Here is an 18,121-nt window from a genome sequence, read left to right as displayed (position 1 = left end):
CCGCTCCATGTCCCGGCCCCCTGGTGCTGGCAGGAGAATCCCCTCAGCAAGTCTCAGGCATGGAGAGTTCAGGGCTTCCTCCTGGTGCCTTGGTTCCTTATCGGGAGCGAGGGCTGGTGGTCGGTTCACAGGCTCGGCAGTCCGTTTTCACCTCAGCTCTGTCACACTCGCTTTGTGACCCTGAGCCTATCAGTAAATGGGCTCCCCCGGGGGCATGGGCTGGACTAGGCAATGTTGCTGCACTCTCAGATCTAGCCCTAGTGCATTACTCCCATGCCTGCTCAGGGGGCCTCCCTGTGCCCCTTGGCCATCCGCATGCAGGCTGGCTTTCAGGCCATACCCCGTTCTTCTGTCTCCCATGGAGTTTGCAGGGCTGCAGCAGCTGTAAAGGGAACAGCAAACCCTAGCCTCAGGGCTTTTGAAACAAGCTACAAGTGTCCCTAGACTCTGTTTGCCAGAAGCTGGGAATGGGCGACAGGGGATGGATCACTTGATAACTGCCCTTTTTTATTCATTCTCTCTGAAGCACCTGGCATTGGCCTCTATTGGAAGACAGGATACTGGGCTAGATGGATCTTTGGTCTGACCCAGTATGATCGTTCTTATGCCAGTGTTTTGTGTGGAAATGTCTCTGGAGTGCTGGGGCCATGAAGGGGAGCATACGGGGCAGGGCCTCCCGGGGCCTCGGAGGGGAGCGTATGGGGCAAGGGGCTCTGCCTCCTGACCCCTCGGAGGGGAGTGTAAGGAGTGAGCAACTCAGCTCCTGAGACCAGTGCTTGGCCTCTGTTCTCACCACACAGCTTGGTCTCTTGAAGAGATCAGAGTCCCAAGCTGTGTGTCCCGACACGTGGGGCCCTGGGGGCACAGCAGCTCTGTGCTGCATGGCTCTGGTACTGCGTCTTCTTCCCTATCAGGGGCACGTGAGCAGGGCACTCCTAAATCGCAGCTGGCAAGTTTGGTTTTGCTTTTCATTCCTGCGGGCCCAGGGGATCGGTTTGACCATCGGCATCCTGTTGGGCCATGTGCATCGTTCAGGCTAGCGCTTGTCCCAGCCGTTGTGTGAGCCGCCACTGCTCGTGGTGGACATGAGAACTGGGCCATACGCACATGGCTCGAACTTCAGTGACTATTAGGCCTTAGCTCTCCCCAGGCCCCAGAGCACATTTCTAAGCCCTCCACTGAGAATGGGGAGGCCAGCTCTAGCATTTCTGATGTTTTGCAGGGAAAGCAGGTGGGGGAAACCCCTTTTCTGGGCATGAGTGGAACTGTTCACAGCCCACCGGCCTTTTTCCCTCTCACTAGGCACCGCACATGATAGACTCATTGCAATGGTTCTGTGCCCCTGCTGGGCTAAGGCGTCCCTTTGCAGGCACCTGGCTCTCCATACAGCATGTTAGGTTGATGCTCTCAAAAAGAACTGTGAGCCATACTGAAACAGCTATCGCGGGTCACGTGACCTCCAGGGCCAAATCTGCACCCTCCAGGTCACCTACCACCCCGATCACAGCTCTCGTGCTGCTGTCCATGTAGGAAATAGAGATGGGTCGGGTTGTGAGACCCTGGGTTGCCTTGGGAATAGTCCCTGCGCTAGGGAGGTGAGGGAGCAGAAATCAATGGGATCCCGGCAGGGCCCCTCTCCTGAGCAGAGCTGCCTGGAACAGATCCTGGCTGTAGCAAGGGAGCGTTTCCATCTGGGGGTGCGGGTGGCACCCGAGTCCCAGGCATGCGATCCTGCCATGCTGGAATGCTGCTGCCTGCTGCCTGCGCTCTCACCCTGCCTGGCTTTGTGCTTCCCTGTGTGTGCGCGTGTTGCTTTCAGCTGCGCCTCTGTCCACTTTTCGCTGCTGAGTCGATCGTCTTTGCTTTCCCTTTTTGCTAGTGGAGAAATGGGGCGCTGAGGAGGTGGCGGCCTGGCTGGACACGCTTGGCTTAGGGGAATACAAAGACATTTTTTTCCACCATGACATCCAGGGCTCAGAGCTGATCCTGCTGGAGAGAAGAGACTTGAAGGTACTCGCATGACTTGCTTTTCTGACTGTGGCAGCATGGCTCTCTCCACCAGTGCCCCATTGAGCTGCATGGGCACAGTTATGGGCAGAATGCCGCCCGATTGGTGCAGCCTGGCTCCTGGCAGAAAACCATGAATGATTGTAAGCCAGCTTGGAATTGCATTGGCAGGGCTGCGTTGGCATGTTAGCCCCTCACCTGGAACCCAGTCATTGGCACGGCACTTGAATGGCAATGGCGGGGCTGCACTTGCATGCTGCACCTGCCCTATGAGTCAGTGTATTTGCATTTCGCTGCGGGTGGTGCCACGCCATCAGAATATGGGCTCCTTGAGAACCAGGGGAGGCATGGTGTTGCTGCACGGCCCTGGCTTCCCGCAGCCAGGGGGTGGGATGGTGACTCCCAGCCAGGGACTCCATAGCACAAGCCAAACCTCCATTCATCTCCTCCAGCTACCTGGCCCGGGTGATCAATGAAACACCCGAGTGAAGGTGGGGCTTGGGAATGGGATCCAGAGCCTACCACCCCCAGGACACAGGGTCACGCTCATTCCTAGGAAGCCAGGTGAAATGAGCTGAGAGGAGGTTTGGGGTGGGGAGTGGGAGAATTGCCTACTGAGCAGGTGTCCCTATCACATCTGGTAGCAGTAGGTCTCTTCCTGGCAGACAGGCCCAGAGCTGAATTGGGCCGTGGAGACCGCACTCTGCTCTGAAGGAGCAGCTGTGCCATTAGCCTGGAATCATTTCTCTAGGCTACTGAAAACATCTGTTCCTCCAGTTAATACACTGAGGGCCAAATCCACACCGGTGCTTGGCGCCAGCCTGCCATTGATTCACATGGACATTAGAGCCTGGATAACTTGAAGAGTTCTTTTTTTTAATTGTTGAAATGTCACATTTTTTGTGGAAACTTTTGTCAAAATCCATCTGATTTCATAAAAATTTCAGTTTAGCTGAAACAGCATTTTCCGATGGAAAACATCCAACTACAATTTTTCAACCAGCCCAGCCCCACTCCCGCGACCAGCCCTGTCTGCCCAGTACACACGCCCTGCCCCACTCCTACCAGCCCCCTGCCTGCCCCAGTTCACACATCATGTTCCAGTCTCCTGACCAGCCTGACACCTGCCTGCCCAGTACACACTCTCTGCCCTGCTCCTCCGAGCTGCTGCCCCCTCAGCCTGCCTGGTTCAAATACCTTACCTCACTCCCCTGACCAGCCTCCCTCCTGCCTCCCTAGTACATAAGCCCTGCCCAGCACCCCCAACCAGCGTGCCCTCTGCCTGCCCTGTAACCACGCCCTGTCCCTCTCGCCTGCCCCCTGCCTGCCCGTTTCACATGCCCTGCCTCTCTCCCCCAACCAGCCTGTCCCATCTGCCTGGTGCACATTAGCTTGCCCCATTCCCCCGACCAGCCTGCCCTCTGCCTGCCCAGTTCACACACCCTGCCCCACTCCCCTGACCTGCCAGCCCCCTGCCTGCCTGGTACACATCATGCCCTGCCCCACTCCCCTGACCAACCTGCCACCTGCTTGCCCAGTACACAGGCCCTGACCCACTACCAGCTCCCCAGACCAGCCTGCCCCCTGTCTGCCCAGTACACAGGCCCTGCCCCGCTCCCCCATCCTGCCAGCCCCCTGCCTGCCTGGTTCACATGCCCTACCCACTCCCCTGACCAGCTTGCAACCTGCTTGCCCAGGACACAGGTCCTGACCCACTACCCCTGCCTGCCTGGTACACACACCCTACCCCACTCCCCAATCCTCCCAGCCTCCTGCCTGCCCAGTTCACACACCCTGCACCACTCCCCCGACCAGCCTGCCCCCTGCCTACCTGGTACACATGCCCTGCCCCACTCCCCTGACTGGCCTTCCACCTGCCTACCCAGTACACAGGGCCTGCCCTGCAATCCTGCCTGCTTGGTACACACACCCCGCCCCATTCCCCCATTCTGCCAGCCTCCTGCCTGCCCAGTACACACACGCTGCCCTGCTCCTCCTCAGCCTGCACAGTTTACACAGCCTGCCCTACCCCACTGGGGGAGGTGGCTATGGCATGCCTTTGGATTCTCTATTCCAATGTCTCCTCCCCCACACGCAGCCAGGGTGGGCTGTGGATCAGGCCTCAAAGCCCTCTTTGGTGCACCCCCGCCCCCGGGTTCCGGGGCTCTCCTCCCCTGTGGGCAGCCCCAGACCCTGACTGGCGAATGGAAGACAGTGGGTCCCAGCGTGGGGCACCATCCAGCTGCTGCTGCCAGCCTGGGATATGCCATCTCTGGGCGCAGGGCCCACTCTTAGCCAGCCACCTGGCCCAGGAGAGTCTCAGATACGCCAGCCTCCTGGCTGGATTGGACTCGCAGTTTGCCTGTGGTGAGAGCTGCTTCCTGTGGGGGGCTGGATTCCGACCGAGGGGCAAGCAGATGGTTGGCTAGAAATCCAGCGGGGCTTTTAAGCCAGTGTTTTCCTGGCTGCATTTGCTAATGTGTCGCTGTGCTTCACATGTTTCAGAGTAACAGCCGTGTTAGTCTGTATCCGCAAAAAGAAAAGGAGGACTTGTGGCACCTTCGAGACTAACCAATTTATTTGAGCATAAGCTTTCGTGAGCTACAGCTCACTTCATCGGATGCTTCATGTGCTTCACATGCCACTGAGCCCTAGAACTTGATCCTGCGCACGCCGCCTAGACTGCCAAGGGAGGCTGGGGTGCAAGTATTGCAGGACTGGAGCCCGAGTTCATCAGTAATAAAAATGTCCCTAACCCTGTGATTCAGAGACGCTTTGTGTATTTGTCAGGTGCGTGTTTATTCAACCCACACTTTCTCCTCTCTTCTTTTATTCAGGATCTGGGGATAACAAAGGTGGGCCATATGAAGAGGATTCTCCAGGGAATTAAAGACATCAGCAGCCATCCCTAGCAAAGTATATAAAGGAAAAAGAATGCGGCCAGTGACCGTGATGAGGAATCTTAATTCTGGATGGGCCCTCTAGAACCTGAAATCTAGAGCAGGCACTCTAGAACACTAGCAACTTCACAGTCATTCTAGAACGCTAAACACCTAGGCATCTGTTCTCGAGCATGTTTGTTCCTGATGCAGATGCATCCCATCAGCAAACGGCCCAGAATGGGATGCTGTGGAATCCGTACACTAGAACATTTCTCATCACCACTCTCAAGCGTGCCCCTGAAGAGTTTACATTTCCATGTTTGCCAAAGATCATTGATCTGTGCGTCTTTGCCCTTGATTGCTCTCGTGGTTTTGGTTTCTGTGCTTGATGGTTTCAGGTCAGCAGTTCATTTCTGTATGTACCTGTGAGCAAGAAGGAAGGACCAAGCTGTATGTGTGCTGTTGGGGTTGCCAGGTTTCCATAGCAGCTGAATCACATTTAGTTGGCTACTTTCAGGCTTCAATGTGAAGGAGACGGAGTCAGGTGAGAGAAGGCAGCCAGCAGCAAGTGGTGAGGTGCGAGCAAACACCATGAAATGGCCAGATCTGTGAGACTACGGCGCCAGCTGGGGCCCATCGGAAGCAGAACACTCGACAGTGTCAAAGGCTACGAGTCCTCATGTCCCACCTTCAGGGAGGGACAGTGCCTCTTTGACAGGGCTGTGGGGGAACGGGCACTAGGGCATGCCTCACCGGCACCATGGCTTTTCTAGTCTTCATTTCAAAGCTGTGATACGTTTGGGCTCGTGGCAGCGTATCCTGTCCTGGAAGGGTACACTGCATGCTGGGCCACCTTTCCTGCCCGCGTCTCGTCCAAAGGCCGCTCAGAGCAGCGTGTGTGTATATTGCTTTAGTTTGCCAGTTTCCTGCCTATGGAATGTAGCTGGTTCCTCCAGCAGTACTGGGGCGTATTGGGTTGTCTGCTGAGACAACTGGACACCCTGTCCTGGCCCACCGGCCCTCATTCCTCTTGGCTTGGTTGTTTTGAGCCAGAGGTGATGGAGCTCCCTTTAGCCTCACGGCACTACATGGGTAGCATGTTGGTTTCCTCCTCTGAATACCAAATCTCTTGGGTTCCAGAACCTGAAACTCATCATAGGCCGCCCTGACTCCCATTGATCCCAGGGGCACGTTAGCCTTGTGAGCCCCACCTGAGATCAGGCCTCCCACTGTCCGTCCCACCCAAAGGCAGCTCACGTTCCCTGCCACCATTCAGTGCCATTCAAGAGGCTTCTGCGAAGTAAAAATGGGGAACTCAAGGCTCCTCCTAGCCTGGAGCAGAGGAGGGGGCTCCTTCCGGGCATCAAGGGGGACCAGCTTACGCAGGCTCGAGAACCTTCTGACATTTCAATATGGCAGCTTTGGAAGTTGTAATAGTGAAATACACCACCAAAAAAAAAAAAAACAAAAAAAAACAACCTCCCACCCCGCTCCACTGTTGTTCAGCCATAAAATGTATTTAAACTCTGTAAATAGTTTCAGAGAAAACATATTTATTGCAGTGAGATGTAAACCTGTAATTTATTCTGTCCTGGATTGAACTGGACTAGGTTGGTGCAGCAAGTACTCCAGCCTCTGACAATTACCAGCCACCAATGCTCCTCTGGTAGTCGGAGGCCTCTGATCTCTTCCTCGCAGTTTGATGTTAATTTGGAAAAATTGCCCTGCTCAATGTAATAAAGAGTCACCTCCCAGCTTCATTACCCCAGAACAGTGATACAAAAGGAAGAGGCAGTCATGAAGGTGGGAGGAAATTATTTGATTTTGAAAAAATCTCCTTGAAATATTGGAAAACTGGTAAAAAAAGTTTCCCACCCCTTTTGATGTCGTCTAATCAGCTCTATAATTGACCCATCCCCAGACCTTTGTGAGGAGCCAGCATTAAACCCTCCCATTCACTGGGAAAGGTGAGAAATCACTTAAACTTAAGTCCAAAATTTCAAGCAACTGCCCATTGTGTATGTCTGATGTAAGCTGCCTGGAGATTGATTATTCCAGAGGGGCTAACAGCTCACACCTTCTGCTGATGCCTGCTGGCATGGCAGGGCCCAGCATTTGTGAGAATCAAACTCAGGGTGCTTCCTGTTGGACACCCAAAAGGAGTGGCCACTTTTGAAGAGGTGAGCTTTCCCATTACACTGAGACACGCACATGGCACTGGCCCTGCAGTAATGGTGCTGGGAGGAAATCTTACGCTTTAAGCTTTTTCCTAAAGTTCCTACAGCTTCGGGGATGAAACCCGTTCCTTAAGGGCTGGGTTTTGCTCTACAGCAGTATTGCCGCTGGCCCACGGACAGCACTAGGAGGGTCGCCTCAATGCAAAAAGGTGTTTCCTTCCAACTAGCAGCTGGGCCCACCTGGGGCTGCATTTCACCCCCTGGTGCCATGTTCTGCTTAAAAGTGCCACTGTGGCTGCAGTCCAAGAACTGGTGAAGCAGCAGGAGAAGGCCAGAGCAGCATGGACTGACCTGGGATACCCACCACTGCCATGGCCTTTGCGTATCATTCCATGGAGGAGCCAGGAACCAGCCACCCTCCAGCAAATCTGCTGTTAGGACAAAGCATTAAACACAGCCGCCATGGACTCTTGTGCAATGGCCCCAAGTGGGGAGGGGAGCTGTGTGTTAACACTGGATGGCAGTGCAATGAATCACTTATGAATGTATTGTAATCACTGCCTGGACCAGCCCTGGTCCCCGCAGAGTGAGTTATAGGGCCTGGCTTTGGAGATTGTCTTGTGAGGGTTGGAGTCATACCTCCATCACCCACCTTTGTCCTGCTGTGTGTGCCCCAGATAGAGCCATGCACCCAGGAGGCTGGGGCAGGTGTCAAGGGAAACAGCCTGCCTGTGCTCTCTGCAGGCTGGGTGGGGTAGTGCTGAACTCTTGTGCGCTAACCTGTGATCCAGTGGGTGGTGTGTATAGTGACTGTGAATGTAGGGATGGGGTGGGGGGAGGGTGTACATGGGGATGTTGAAATGACCATTTCCCCAGAGGTAGCTGCTGCCCTATATAGTCTCCATAGCATGGGCTGGGTTAGGCTGGGCCCAGGGGGGAGGGGTAAGAGCCTGGGATGGGAAAGGCCAGAACAGTTAGGCTACTGCAATGCTCCCTCTGGTCACCACATAATGCAGGGAGAGGGGCTTCGACGCTGCCCTTCCACCCTTCATGCAGCCCCAGGGACAGGGTGTCTCCCTCGGCTTGGTCCAAAGTGAGCATAAATCACCATTAGGCCGACCTGGCACCATTCATCTCCTTCCTGCAACTCCCCAAGAGGCAGGGCTGTAATGGGAGCACTGCCCCACATGCTGCTGTTCCTGCCGTGATAAGTCCCTGCAGAGCTCAGGTCAGCAGGTGCCACCCACACCTTCAAGACTGCTAAGCAGGGGACACCTAATGGCATCACTGCCCAGGAACAGGGTTTAGCCCCGAGGCCAGGAGCAAGACGAACTTGTCCTAGCCTCCTCAGTTTGCACCAAATTTAGTCAGACTAGAAAGTGGGCTCCCCTCTGATCTCTGGCCTCAGCCAGTGGCCCAGTACAGCTGATGGGGGCCCCTGCTGTGGGAGGCTGGAGCCAGAAGCAGCCTGTTTATATTAACAGGACATTTTATGTGTGCCGGTAACTGAATTGGCCAGGTGCTGGCAGCAGCAGCTCCTGCCCTACTGTAAATTAAGTCATGCCAGGGAGAGGCTTAACTGCAGTGAGACCCAGGACCTAGGCCAAAAGCAGCCAGCCCCATGCACTGTTAGCGGTGTTTGTGAAATCCTCTGTGGCCTTATGCTACTGTCCAGTGGTGGGGGGTGGGGCAGGTACTGGCTGATCAGAAGCAGAAGGCTGGGAAGCAAGAGTGGAGGTAGAAGTAGGGGAGAAGATTGGAGACCCTTCCACCCCTCCAAAAAAACCCCCTGCCCTTGAGTTTTGCTTGGCTGTGTCTTAGCCTGTTTGTTATGGGCAGGCTGAAGGCAGGAATGGAAGGAGGCAGTGGGCCAGCTACACCCAGCCTGCAGAGTTTGGGGTGGGGAGTTTGCTAAATGTAAAAGATTAAAAATGATGGAAACATTTGCGTGTGGTTTTACTGGTGCGGCTTGGGCTAGTTGAGGGGACAGGCTGGATTCCAGGTGGGAGGGGTTCGATCACAGAAAACCCCTTTTGGGACTGCCACCTGATGTGCTGAGGCTACCTCAGAGCCTGTTTCCTGTGCCAGCTTGGAACTTCAGTCCCCTGCCCGGTTTGAGCCAGACATGCTTGCTTGCTGCAAACCCAGAACGACGTCTGAACCACGTCCCCCCAAAGCTGCAGGCTTAACTGAAAACTGCTTAAGAAGTGCTCCTGTCTCCAGCACTCAGATACCAACTCCCAATGGGATCCAAACCCCAAATAAATCCCTTTTACCCTGTATAAAGCTTATACAGGATAAACTCAAATTGTTTGCCCTCTATAACACTGATCGAGAGATATGCACAGCGATTTGCCCCCTACCCCATATTAATACTCTGATAAGTAAGAAGTGATTTTATTAAATACAAAAGGTAGGATTTCATAGAATATCAGGGTTGGAAGAGACCTAAGGAGGTCATCTGGTCCAACCCCCTGCTCAAAGCAGGACCAATCCCCAATTTTTGCCCCAGATCCCTAAATGGCCCCCTCAAGGGTTGAGCTCACAACCCTGGGTTTAGGAGGCTAATGCTCAAACCACTGAGCTGTCCCTCCTCCCATAAGTTGTCCCAAGTAATAACAGACAGAACAAAGTGAATTACCAAGCAAAATAGAATAAAACATGCAAGTCTAAGCCTAATACAGTAAGAAAACTGATTACAGATTAAATGTCACCCTCAGAGATGTTTCAATAAACTGCTTTCACATACCGGACACCTTCCTAGTCTGGGCACAATCCTTTCCCCTGGTAGAGCCCTTGTGCCAGCTCAGGTGGTAGGTAGGGGATTTCTCATGACTGCAGCCCCCTTTACTCTGTTCAGCCCCCTTATATAAACGTCTTTTGCACAACGGGGGAATCCTTTGTCCCTCTCTGCGTTCGCACCCCTCCTTCTGAATGGAAAAGTACCAGGTTAAAGATGGATTCTAGTTCAGGTGACATGGTCACATGGCACTGTAAGACTTCGTTACCCACTTGCCAGCCCACAGGTATACAGGAAGACTTGCAAAGAAACAGAAACATTTACAGTCAATTGTCCTGGTTAATAGGAGACATTAAAATTCCCAACCACCATCAACGGCCCACACTTTACATAATTATAATGGGACCTCAGAGTTATATTTCATATTTCTAGTTTCAGATACAAGAATGAAACATACATGCAAATAGGATGACCCCACACAGTAGATTATAAGCTTTGTAATGATACCTTAAACGAGACCTTTTGCATGAAGCATATTCCAGTTACATTACATTCATTATATAATTTTATGAAAATATGCTAGAGTGCAGTGTCATACCAGGGGGAGCAGAGAAATGTCATTTCATCTTTCAAGTGAGCCACTCAGATGGCCAACCCCAGCCCTTAAAACTCAAGCCAGGCCCCCAAAGTATAAGCTCTGCCTAAAACTCACAAAATCTTGGTACAATAAATGTTGGGGGTCATTTTGTGCCTGGGTCTTTCAGGGGTCAGTTTCAAGCTTCTCCCCAGCCCTGATGACTAGATGCTCACCTTGAAAATGAATAGCTGCAATTCCCTTGGTCCCCTGACTCCAGGACCTGGGGCTTTAAGAAAAAAAGCATAGCAGTTGTGGCTATTAATGATTATGGTAGTAGCTAGGAGGCCTAGTCACAGAGGACGATGTGAGGTTAGCTGCTGTGTATACACACACAAAACACAGAAAGATGTAATAGGGCTACCATAGGGGAGAGGGGGTTATTGTCCCTCTGGATAGAGAAGTGTGGGAGGGGAGGCAACTGGTATTGTTAGAGACCAGTTTACCTCAACCTGAGTAACTCCCTGCCCAGCACACGCAAGAGGGCCAGGGCCTGACCAGCAGCCCCTGGCCTAACAGCATTGCTCTGTTTCATACACGTGTGCTAAAGAGAACAGCTTCCCACTTATTCCCCATGCCCCCTGTAGCACCCCACCCCTGGCACTGTGCTGGGAAGCCACCTGCTGATGTGCTGTTCAGGCCTTGGAGGAACAGCCTGAGTCCAGCCCCACCGGATGGGGGTGGGGGCTGCCCAGCATTGCACACCATCAGGCTGATTGTAGTTACCACAGCCTTTATGGTAGGGAGCATTGGGGTGTTTGCATCATTGACCAACCAAAACACTGCAATGGGAGGGGCTGGTTGAGGGCCCCAGTTCTGCCCCTCCTAATGCTTCAAGCCATGGTCTAGTTGAGAAACAATTCCAGCCCAGAGTGAGCCAGGCTCCATTTTACTCCATAACTCTGCCTCCCCCAGCCCACATGCAGAGCCAGGCTCGCTGCAGCTAGCCACAGTGGGAGGGAGCTGGATTCCCAGTGCCCCGAGCCCCATGCAGTGACAAACCTGCAGCCTTAGCAAGCCCTCTGTGGGTTACTCACATGCAGCACTAGGCTGAGAAACAGGCAGGTTGTGTTGGGTGCTATGGGGCAGCAGGGATGGAGCTGGGTGGAGCAGCATTCACCCTGCAACAGGTCACATGGTGCTGCAAGGTGTTGTCATGTGCTCATCCCCCACTTGGCTCTGTGCAGAGCTTTTTTGAAAATCCCATCTAGGGCCTGCACCAGCTGTACCCCATTGGCAGTGAGAGTGATTGGGCAGGTTACATAGCTCTGCAGCCACACCTGGGGAGATACAGCATCCCTGCAATGGTTTCCGTAAGGAGCTGGTCCCCAGTGCATGGCTGTTAGAAGAGTAGTGATTGGCTGGCAGTCCGTGAGGGGGAGTCAATAGGTGGACCATGGGACAAATCCATAACCACCACAACAGCTGCTGCAGCACAGGGGCCAGCAAACAGAGCTGTAAACAGGGGAGTTTGCTGGGGGAAGATTAGGAGAACCAGGCAGAGGAACAGACAGGCTAGTGAAGGGAGTGTGTGATGTTCTGGCAGTGGTGTGGTGCTCACTGGGGGTTTGTTTTGCTGTGGGTGGGGGTGTTTTAGGTTTGTGTATGTTTCCTGGACCAACAGGACTTAGGTGGAAAGGCTGTGACAGATACAGAGCAGCAGTGGTAGTGACCCAAGCAGTGGAAGACACAGTGAAGATGACTGGATGTGGAAGCTGCGGTATGTACAGAATCCTGCAAGGGGTACCTGAAAAGAGTTTCGTCTGCATGAAATGCTGCCTGATGGAAGAAAAGATCTGAGGATTGGAGATGCAGGTGGAAACTCTGGTTGAGTTTAGAAGGGGGGGAGGGAGGGTCAAGCAGATGATGGAGCAAAGACACGAGGAGGCTGAAGGGAAAAGCTCAGATTTACAGATGGAAGCAGGACCAAAGAACGCTGAGGGGAGACTGCTGGGTGAGAAAAGTGGACAGTGGAAGCATGTGACTAAGAGAACGAGGCAGAGGAAAAGACTGATTATTGAAGGAGAAACAGAGCTCAGGAACAGGTTTGCAGAGTTGGAAAATGAAGAAGGGACACATCAGGTGGTTACTGAAGGTGAGAGGACAAGGAAGAAGAGAAGAGCAGCTAGCCCTATAGGAAGAGGGGAAGAGTCAATGGAGATAACACCAAATATGAGCCCCAGGAGGATACGGGATGAGTTGCAGAGGATTGCAAGGGAGAATAGGAATTAAGAGAACTTGCAGCCAGAGGGAACAGGGGATAGACCGGAGAATCGCACCATCAACAGGAAAAGGCAGGTCTACATGATTGGGGACTCCTTACTGAGACGAATAGACAGGTCTGTCACCAAAGCTGATCCGGAGAACAGAAGGGTGTCCTGTCTGCTGGGCGCTAAAATATGGGATGTGGACCTGAGGCTGAAGAGGATCCTAATGGGAGCAGGAAAGAATCCACTGATTGTCCTTCATGTGGGAACAAATGATACAGCTAGATTCTCGCTGGAACGTATCAAGGGAGACTATACCAGGCTGGGGAAGATGCTTAAGGAAATTGAGGCTCAGGTGATCTTCAGTGGGATTCTGCCTGTGCCGAGGGAAGGGCAACAAAGATGGGACAAGATTATGATGATCAACAGCTGGCTCAGGTAGTGGTGCTATAAGGAGGGTTTGGGGATGCATGGCCACTAGGAGGCATTCATGGCAGAGGACTGTTCTCTCAGGATGGACTTCACCTGTGTAGGGAGTGAAATAGACTTCTAGGACGGAGGCTGGCACAACTGATTAGGAGAGCTTTAAACTAGGAATCTGCGGGAGATGGCTGGGAGATGTCCAGGTAATCTCCATGCTGGATTTTAGCACTGAGAGGGAAGAAAAAGTAAGAAAGGATACAGCCGTGGGTAGGAGAATGGACATAAGGAGGAAGGGCAGTGTGGATACCAGTCTAATAGGTCATACTGGCTGTAGAATGTCCGTACCTAATCGGGTACAGAATGTGAGCGAGGCCAAACAGCAAAAATGAAGATGTTTGTACCCCAGTGCGAGGAGCCTCGGTAACAAAATGGAGGAACTCGAGCTACTGGTGCAGGAAGTGAAACCAGGTATTCTAGGGATAACAGAACCATGGTGGAGTAGTTGTCATGACTGGAGTTCAGGTATGGAAGGGGATGTGCTGTTTAGGAAAGACAGAAATGAAGGCAAAGGTGGCGGAGTAGCATTGTATATCAATGATGAGGTAGACTGTAAAGAAATAAGAGGCAATGGAATGGATAAGACCGAGTCTGTCTGGGCAAAAATCACATTGGGGAAGAAAACTACTAGAGCCTCCCCTGGGATAGTGCTTGGGGTGAGCTGTAGACCGCCGGGATCTGATTTGGGTATGGATAGAGCCCTCTTTAATGTGTTTAATGAAGTAAATACTAATGGGAACTGCGTGATCATGGGAGACTTTAACTTCCCAGATATAGACTGGAGGACGAGTGCTAGTAATAATAATAGGGCTCAGATTTTCCTGGGTGTGATAGCTGATGGATTCTTTCACCAAGTAGTTGCTGAACCAACAAAAGGGGGATGCCATTTTAGATTTGGTTTTGGTGAACAGTGAAGACCTCATAGAAGAAGTGGTTTTAGGGGACAACCTTGGTTCGAGCGATCATGAGCTAATGCAGTTCAAACCAAATGGAAGGATAAACAAAAATAGATCTGTGAGTTGGGTTTTTAAATTTCAAAAGGGCTGACTTTAAAAAATTAAGGAAATTAATTAAGGAAGTGGATTGGACTGAAGAACTTATGGATCTAAAGGCAGAGGAGGCCTGGAATTACTTCAAGTCAAAGCTGGAGAAGCTATCAGAAGCCTGCATCCCAAGAAAGGGGGAAAAACTCATAGGCAGAAGTTGTAGACCAAGCATCTCAGAGTGGTGATTAAGGAAAAAGCAGAAAGCCTACAAAGAGTGGAAGATGGGAGGGACCAGCAAGGAAAGCTACCTTATTGAGGTCAGAACATGCAGGGATAAAGTGAGAAAGGCCAAAAGCCATGTAGAGTTGGACCTTGCAAAGGGAATTAAAGCCAATAGTAAAAGCTTCTATAGCCATATAAATAAAAGAAAACAAAGAGAGAAGAAGTGGGACCACTAAACACTGAGGGTGGAGTGGAGGTTAAGGATAATCTAGGTATGGCCTAATATCTAAACAAGTACTTTGCCTCAGTCTTTAATGAGGAGCTTAGGGATAATGGCAGGATGACAAATGGGAATGAGGATATGGAGGTGGATATTACCACATCTGAAGTAGAAGCCAAACTAGCTTAATGGGACAAAATCAGGGGGCTCAAATCTTCATCCAAGAATATTAAAGGAACTGGCACATGAAATTGCAAGCCCATTAGCAAGAATTTTTAATGAATCTGTAAACTCAGGGGCTGTACCCTATGACTGGAGAATTGCTAACATAGTTCCTATTTTTAAGAAAGGGGAAAAAAACGTGATCCAGGTAACCACAGGCCTGTTAGTTTGACATCTGTAGTATGCGAGGTCTTGGAAAAAAATTTGAAGGAGAAAGTAGTTAAGGACATTGAGATCAATGATAATTGGGACAAAATACAATATGGTTTTACAAAAGGTAGATCGTGCTAAACCAACCTGATCTCCTTCTTTGAGAAAGTAACAGATTTTTTTAGACAAAGGAAAGGCAGTGGATCTAATTTACCTTGATTTCAGTAAGGCATTTGATACGGTTCCACATGGGGATTAGTTAAATTGGAAAAGATGGGGTGGATATGAAAATTGAAAGGTGGATAAGGAACTGGTTAAAGGGGAGACTACAACGGGTCATACTGAAAGGTGAACTGTCAGGCTGGAGGGAGGTTACTAATGGAGTTTCTCAGGGATCGGTTTTGGGATCAATCTTTTTATTACTGACCTTGGCACAAAAAAGTGGGAGTGTGCTAATAAAGTTTGCAGATGAGGCAAAGCTGGGAGGTATTGCCAATACAGAGAGGGACCGAGATATCATACAGGAAGATCTGGATGACCTTGTAAACTGGAGTAATAGTAATAGGATGAAATTTAATAGTGAAAAGTGCAAGGTCATGCATTTAGGGATTAACAACAAGAATTTTTGTTATAAACTGGGGACTTATCACTTGGAAGTAATGGAGGAGAAGGACCTTGGAGTATTGGTTGATCACAGGATGACTATGAGCCGGCAATGTGATATGGCTGTGAAAAAAGCTAATGCGGTCTTGGGATGCATCAGGCGAGGTATTTCCAGTAGAGATAAGGAGGTGTTAGTACGATTATACAAGGCCCTGGTGAGACCTCATCTGGAATACTGTGTGCAGTTCTGGTCTCCCATGTTTAAGAAGGATGAATTCAAACTGGAACAGGTACAGAGAAGGGCTACTAGGATGATCTGAGGAATGGAAAACCTGTCTTATGAAAGGAGACTCAAAGAGCCTGGCTTGTTTAGCCTAACCAAAAGAAGGCTGAGGGGAAGATATGATTGCTCTCTATAAATATATCAGAGGGATAAATACCAGAGAGGGAGAGGAATTATTTAAGTTCAGTACCAATGTGGACACAAGAACAAATGGATATAAACTGGCCATCAGGAAGTTTAGACTTGAAATTAGACAAAGGTTTCGAGCCATCAAAGGAGCAAAGTTCTGGAACAGCCTTCTAAGGGGAGCAGTGGGGACAAAAGACCTATCTGGCTTCAAGACTAAGCTTGATAAGTTTATGGAGGGGTATGATGAGATGGGATAGCCTAATTCTGGCAATTAATTGATCTTTGAGTATTAGCAGTAAATATGCCCAATGGCTTGTGATTGGAGGTTAGATGGGGTGGGATCTGAGATATCTACAGAGAATTCTTTCCTGGGTGTCTGGCTAGTGAGTCTTGCCCACATGCTCAGGGTTTAGCTGATCACCATATTTGGGGACGGGAATGAATTTTCCTCCAGGGCAGATTGGCAGAGGCCCTGGGGGTTTTTCACCTTCCTCTGCAGCATGGGGCACAGGTCACTTGCTGGAGGATTCTCTGCACCTTAAAGTCTTTAAACCATGATTTGAGGACTTCAATAGCTCAGACAGGTTAGGGGTTTATTACAGGAGTGGGTGGGTGAGATTCTGTGGCCTGCATTGTGCAGGAGGTCAGACTAGACGATCATAATGGTCCCTTCTGACCTTAAAGTCTATGACTCTACGTGTTTTTGAATGGACCCCAAAATCTTTTTTTATTATTTTCTTCTCTGGAGTCTGGACTCTGGCTAGATCTTGACCAAGACATTTGGATCTTGACAAAAACATTGAATACCCCAGCAGTCAGCACTGCCCATGGTACTCTAAAGGGACAGGCAGAGGATGCAAGGGTGATTCCCACCCTGGGAAATTCATTTTAGGTGACAAATCTGAGGAATTGTCCCCGATTGAAGTGTTATTATAGGAGGTTTTGGAACAAATAGATAAATTTAGAAATAAGAAGTCACCAGGACCAACTGGTATTCACCCAAGAGTTCTGCAGGCACTCAAATGTGAAACTACAGAACTACTCACTGTGGTTTGCAACCTATCACCTAAATCAGCCTCTAACACATGACTAGGATAGCTAATATGATGCCATATTTTAGAAAAGGGCCCACAGGTGATCCTGACAAGTACAGGCTGGTAAGTCTAACTTCAGGACGAGGCAAATTGGCTGAAACTATAGTAAAGAGCGGAATTATGAGGCACATGGATTAATACAATATGGTGGGGAAGAGTCAACCGAGCTTTTGTAAAGGAAACTCATGCCCCTGTTAGAATTCTTTGAGGGTGTCAAGAAACACAGACAAGGGTGATCTACTGGCTATAGCGTACTTGGACTTTCAGAAAGCCTTTGACAAGGTCCCTTACCAAAGGCACTTGAGCTAAGTAAGCAGTCATGGGATAAGAGGAAAGGTCCTCTCATGGCTCAGTAACTGTTTAAAAGATAAGAAACAAAGGGTAGGACTAAATTGTCAGTTTTCAGAGTGGTGAGAGTTAAATAGCAGGGTCCCCCAAGGATCTGTATCAGGACTTGTGCTATTCAACATTCATAAATGATTTGGAAAAGGGGGCAAATAGTAAGGTGGCAAAGCTTGCAGATGATGTAAAATTACTCAAGATATCCAAAGCTGACAGCAAAGAATTACAAAGGGATCCCACAAAACTGAATGATTGGGCAACAAAAATGGCAGCTGAAATTCAGTGTTGATAAATGTAGAGTAATGCACATTGGAAAACATAATCCCAACTATCCATACAAAATGATGGAGTCTAAATTAGCTGTTACCATTCAAGAAAGATCTTGGAGTCATCATGGTAGCTCTCTGAAATCTTGTGCTCAATGTGCAGCAGCAAACAAACAAACAAAAGCTAAACAGCATGTTAGGAACCATTAGGAAAAGGATAGATATAGAAAATATAATGCCACTACATAAATCCATAGTATGCTCACACCTTGCATACTTTCTGGTCACCCCACCTCAAAAAAACCCAAGATATTTTAGAATTGGGAAAGTTCAGAGAGGGGCAACAAAAAGGACCAGGGTATGGAACAGCTTCCATGAGGAGAGATCAAAAAGACTGGGACTGTTCATCTTGGAAAAGAGATGAATGGGGGGGGATATGAGAGAGGTCTATAAAATCATGACTGGTGTGGACACAGT

At 50.2% G+C, this 18,121-nt stretch overlaps 1 protein-coding gene across 1 annotated transcript in view; it reads left to right on the top strand.

The window, feature by feature from the left end:
- Positions 1-5,247, top strand: part of DGKK (diacylglycerol kinase kappa) — a 152,684-nt gene extending 147,437 nt beyond the window's left edge. Inside the window, exons 29-30 of the mRNA XM_084638210.1 lie at positions 1,880-2,010; positions 4,845-5,247. Of these exons, the coding sequence (XP_084494336.1) occupies positions 1,880-2,010; positions 4,845-4,919 (206 nt within the window). The 3' untranslated portion in view covers positions 4,920-5,247. The remainder of the gene's footprint in view (positions 1-1,879; positions 2,011-4,844) is intronic.
- Positions 5,248-18,121: the final 12,874 nt, after the last annotated feature.

This window comes from Lepidochelys olivacea (assembly GCF_965140295.1).
Source record: "Lepidochelys olivacea isolate rLepOli2 genome assembly, chromosome: 9".
NCBI classification, from domain to species: Eukaryota; Metazoa; Chordata; order Testudines; family Cheloniidae; genus Lepidochelys; species Lepidochelys olivacea.
Note: the sequence above shows the minus strand (reverse complement) of the source record. Positions and strands in the feature narration are given on the sequence as shown.